Source organism: Galeopterus variegatus, unplaced genomic scaffold, assembly GCF_000696425.1.
Source record: "Galeopterus variegatus unplaced genomic scaffold, G_variegatus-3.0.2 Scaffold5771, whole genome shotgun sequence".
NCBI classification, from domain to species: Eukaryota; Metazoa; Chordata; class Mammalia; order Dermoptera; family Cynocephalidae; genus Galeopterus; species Galeopterus variegatus.
In genome coordinates, this window is record NW_007731882.1 from 1,303 (window position 1) to 5,604 (window position 4,302).

Here is a 4,302-nt window from a genome sequence, read left to right on the forward strand (position 1 = left end):
GAAAGTTGAAGTCCAGACAAGTCTCACAGCTTGTGTGGGCTCACACAGCATTTGGTGGCTGATTTTGGGAACAGAATGCATGTCTCCTATTTCTTGGAAGAGTGCTGAAGCCACAGGCCAGGCTGCTTCTGAAAGGACGACAGGACCCGAGCTGACAGTTCACCGGAGAAGTTCCGCTTTATTCGGGGGAGAAGCATACATTTATATAGAGCTGGGTTCCGGGAGAGGGTGGTTAGTACACGGGGCGGTAGTTGATTGGCCGGGGGCAGGTAATGATTTCTGATAGGCTGCACCTTGGCGCCGGCGAGATTGTTAGGACCCGGAAGAGAAAAGCGCCATGTTTTAGGGAGTGCCTCCTTTGGGGTCTTCTATGGGGCCTTACACTGGTAACTTTCAGTGAAAGGAGCCAGATGACATTCTAGTAAGGCAATTAACAAAACCTTGATCTTAGCAAACATTCCTTCCTACAGCAATCTCTCAGTATCTTTACATAACAATCAGTAACTAGTCTGTCTTTGAGCCAGCAACCTGCTGTGCCACAATCCTTATCTTGCAACAGAGACTTATAGCCTGAGGGAAATTTCCAGTCCTCCGCAAGGTCAATATTTGAAACTGCAAGGCTTTGGAAAACCAGGCCCTGTGAAGTACATATGCTTTATAGTATATTCCACATTGTTTATCTTTGATACTACTTAAACCACAGATTTCTGGCCCCACACGCAGTTTCTGATCCTGGAGGACTGGAGTGAGGCCTGAGAATTTATATTTCTACCAGTTTGTGGGTGATGCTGATGTGCTGGTCCAGGGACATACTTTTGAGAATCACTGCTCTGGCTGATCAGTTATGGTCCTTATTCACCAGATTTGATTTTCTAGTGATACGATTTCCTTGAAACCTTATTTGTACCAGCCAGCCACACAAAAAATGGGAAAAAAAATCTTTTTTTTTTTTTTTTTTACTGCCTGTTGGTTTCATTTGATGGGACTGAGAATGGTAATAACAAGTGCCAAGAATCTCATCAAGTTAGGCTCTTTGACTGCTCAGATCTGCTAAAGGGAATATCCTGGATCATCCTGTTGCAGCTTCTATTTCTTAGCACTTTACCTAAGGACTTGGCTCATGCTCCCTGGCGTTCTGCTCTAGGTCTCTAGTTCAGAGCTCTGATAGGAAATAATAGGCTGTGAAACCTGTGTTCTTCTTCTTTTTTTTTTTTTAAAAGATGACCGGTAAGGGGATCTTAACCCTTGACTTGGTGTTGTCAGCACCACGCTCACCCAGTGAGCTAGCTGGCCATCCCTATATGGGATCTGAACCCGTGGCCTTGGTGTTATCAGCACCACACTCTCCCGAGTGAGCCACAGGCCGGCCCGAAACCTGTCTTTTCTGACCTGCCCTGGGAATGTTATACCTTCTCTTTTGCATTCCAGTTAAGTGCATTTACAGAAAGAGACATTATCACATTTGGGGCAGCTGGAGAGCAAGGAGTACTTAGGAGGCGTATACAGATAACCTCATTCCAATTGCCTAGATGCCAGTTTCCTAATTTGGAAGTGAAACTGAGTTCTGCTATAAGTCAGTAAGGCCTACGAATATCTGACTCTCAGCAATCAATTGCAGATCTCTTGGTATAAGCAGATGGGCTGCTCTGTTTTGAGTCCCAAGAGAGATAAGCAACTGCTTCACTGCCAAATAACTCAGAATGCAAACTTCCTTTCCATCAGCTGATGCAGGAGATCGCTGATCTCTGCCAGTTCCACATTTTAGGGTCTGTAATTTGCCACACCCCATTTCTGGTACGAGATTTTTTTTTTTTTAATCCTATATAAAGATGACCGGTAAGGGGATCTCAACCCTTGGCTTGGTGTTGTCAGCACCACGCTCGTAATAACTTCGTATAGCATACATTATACGAAGTTATACGAGATAGTATGCATAACAAGAAAGGAAAAATAGAATGCAAAGATATCAGCATATGAAGTCTTTGTGTGGAACAAAAGTAGGGATTTCAGCGCAGTTCAAATGGTAAGTTATGTTGAGAGACAGGCTAGAGGTGAGTTACGAGTTTTTGAATTGGTTAACATCCTTGTGGTCATAAGTAGTTTCTAACCCAACTCCATCTTAAACAAAAGTAGTAATAGTAACGACATGGAGTTGTCTTAGAGAAATCAAGGACGCAAACGCCTCAAGAATGATCCAGACATGGTGCTGGCAACACCGAGGTCAAAAGTCTCTTACCAGCCAGCGGCCAAAAAAAAGAATGATCTGGAACTTGAACACAGTGAAGACTATCTATCTCTCATCTCTAGTCTTCTGTGAGAGTCTGCATTTTTCTTTTCTTTCTGCAGAGCAGCATCTTTACTTTTGTCCCTCTGGTGGGAAAATTAACTGCTGGCAGGTTCCAAGCTTTACACTTAGACAAAAGCTGATTTCTTTGGTCCAATTCCAAATTTCTAAAGAATCAGATTCTGATCGACCCAGGTTGGATTAGGCATCTATCTCTGACCCAATCAGCTATGGTTATAGGAACATGACAGTTTTTGCTGTAACCCTCTAAATGGGGGAAGGGGAGGATCAGTTCCTAGAAAAGTGGGTCTGGGCAGATAATCCAATAGGTACCCATTATACTAGTAAACCTCTATTCCTTCCATCCTTCATGACTTCAAGCCACTGCCCTCTCCCTTCACTGCTTGTTTTCGAGTTACCTATGTGCACCGCCTCACCATCTAATTCTCTGCAAATCTGGCTTGTTCGATCTCCATTCTTTTATGATAAATTCCTTTACAAAGCTTGAAGCTTTTTTTGCTTTTGCATCCTAATAAAGCATTCTCAGACCTAATTCATCTTCATCACTCTTGGGTTCTGCACTTTTGCATTCTTAATTTGCCTGCCATTATCTCCCACTTTCCAGTAAGTTTCAAGCCAGATCTGACTACTACTCACTTCAGATCTCGTTTTCTGCTCTATTCCTGCTGAAAGAGAAGGCCCTAAAAGCCATACATAAGACAGGTGCTACATCTGTTTCACCTGAGGAGCATGTAGAAAATAGATTTTTCAAAAGATTATGACTCTGCCCTAGATGATGGGGGGGGGTGGGGAAGGGAGATTATGCCTTTGTATGTCTGAAATTAGAGCAAATAAATAATGTAAGTTTCACTATTTCTAATTGGAGCCAACAACTATTCTTCAAAGAATTACAGTAGGTAAAAGTAAGTAGATTGCTACAGAAATGTCAGCGGTTATTATTTTTATGTTTCATATGTGTTCTTTCTCAGTCATTAAAGGCTATGCATATTTTTTCCAGAGAGAGGAAAATTCACCCTCCCTGGACTTTTAGCTCACTTTCGCTGAATTCCATTAATCCACTCTACTTTCCTTCCCATCATGCATCACTCATTCCCCCAAAACTCTCTTTCCTGGGAAAGGCAGTAATTACCCTGAAGCAACTCGGTGGGATGCAAGGAGTTGGGAGTGCAAATACTAAACACAGATTACCATGCCCCGCCTCTTGTGACCCTGTGAACGCAAGGGGTGGTTCCTCGACTGTATCCCGAGGCCACAGAGGAGACGACTACAACTCCCAGGATGCCCCTCCGCCCCGCTCCCCCTTCTCCAGCTGGAAAGCGTGTACCATAGAGAAGACGAGGCAACATGGCTCCCGGAGGTGGAAAGAAGAGGCTTCACCCCCTTTGAAACGGTGAAGAAGAGCAGCCCGAAAGGAGAAAAAAAGAGAGATGACTAGAGCCCGTCATCGCTTTTCTCCTCCCAGCCTCTCCTGAGTCCCGTCGGCCTCACTCCTCTCCTCCACCCAAATCCAATCTGTCTCCTCCCCTCCCCTCCCTAATTCCCTCGCTCCCTCACCCCTCCCCTCGGAAATCTTTTTCCCGCCCCCCTCGCCCCCCGCGGAGTGCGCACGCGCCCGCCCCCAGCTTCGCGCCCAGATCGCCGCCTAAGCTGCCCGCGCAGCAGCTGTGTCGTCTGCCCACCGACGAAGCATGGGTGTCCAGGGCTTCCAAGAGTTCCTGGAGAAGCGCTGTCCCGGGGCCGTGGTGCCCGTGGACCTCCTCAAACTCGCGCGTACGGTCTCGCGCCAGCAGCAGCAGCACCTGCACCGCCAGCTGCCACCGACGGCAGCCCTAGCACCCGGGGCTCCACGCGCCGCCAGGGGCTCCGCGCCTCTACAACCGCCGCTCCCGCCCGCTGCCTTGGGTGCCTACTCCGGGGCCGCGGGGCCGACTCGGCACCACCACCCCGCTCACCATTTCCACCACCATGGCCAGGCGCAGCCCGCGCTACACCCGCCG

General features: G+C 47.2%; 1 protein-coding gene across 1 annotated transcript in view; it reads left to right on the forward strand.

The window, feature by feature from the left end:
* The first annotated feature begins 3,993 nt into the window (after positions 1 to 3,993).
* FAM120C (family with sequence similarity 120C) overlaps positions 3,994 to 4,302 on the forward strand; it is a 106,465-nt gene continuing 106,156 nt past the window's right edge. The window contains exon 1 of the mRNA XM_008589943.1: positions 3,994 to 4,294. Within this exon, the coding sequence (XP_008588165.1) occupies positions 3,994 to 4,294 (301 nt within the window). The remainder of the gene's footprint in view (positions 4,295 to 4,302) is intronic.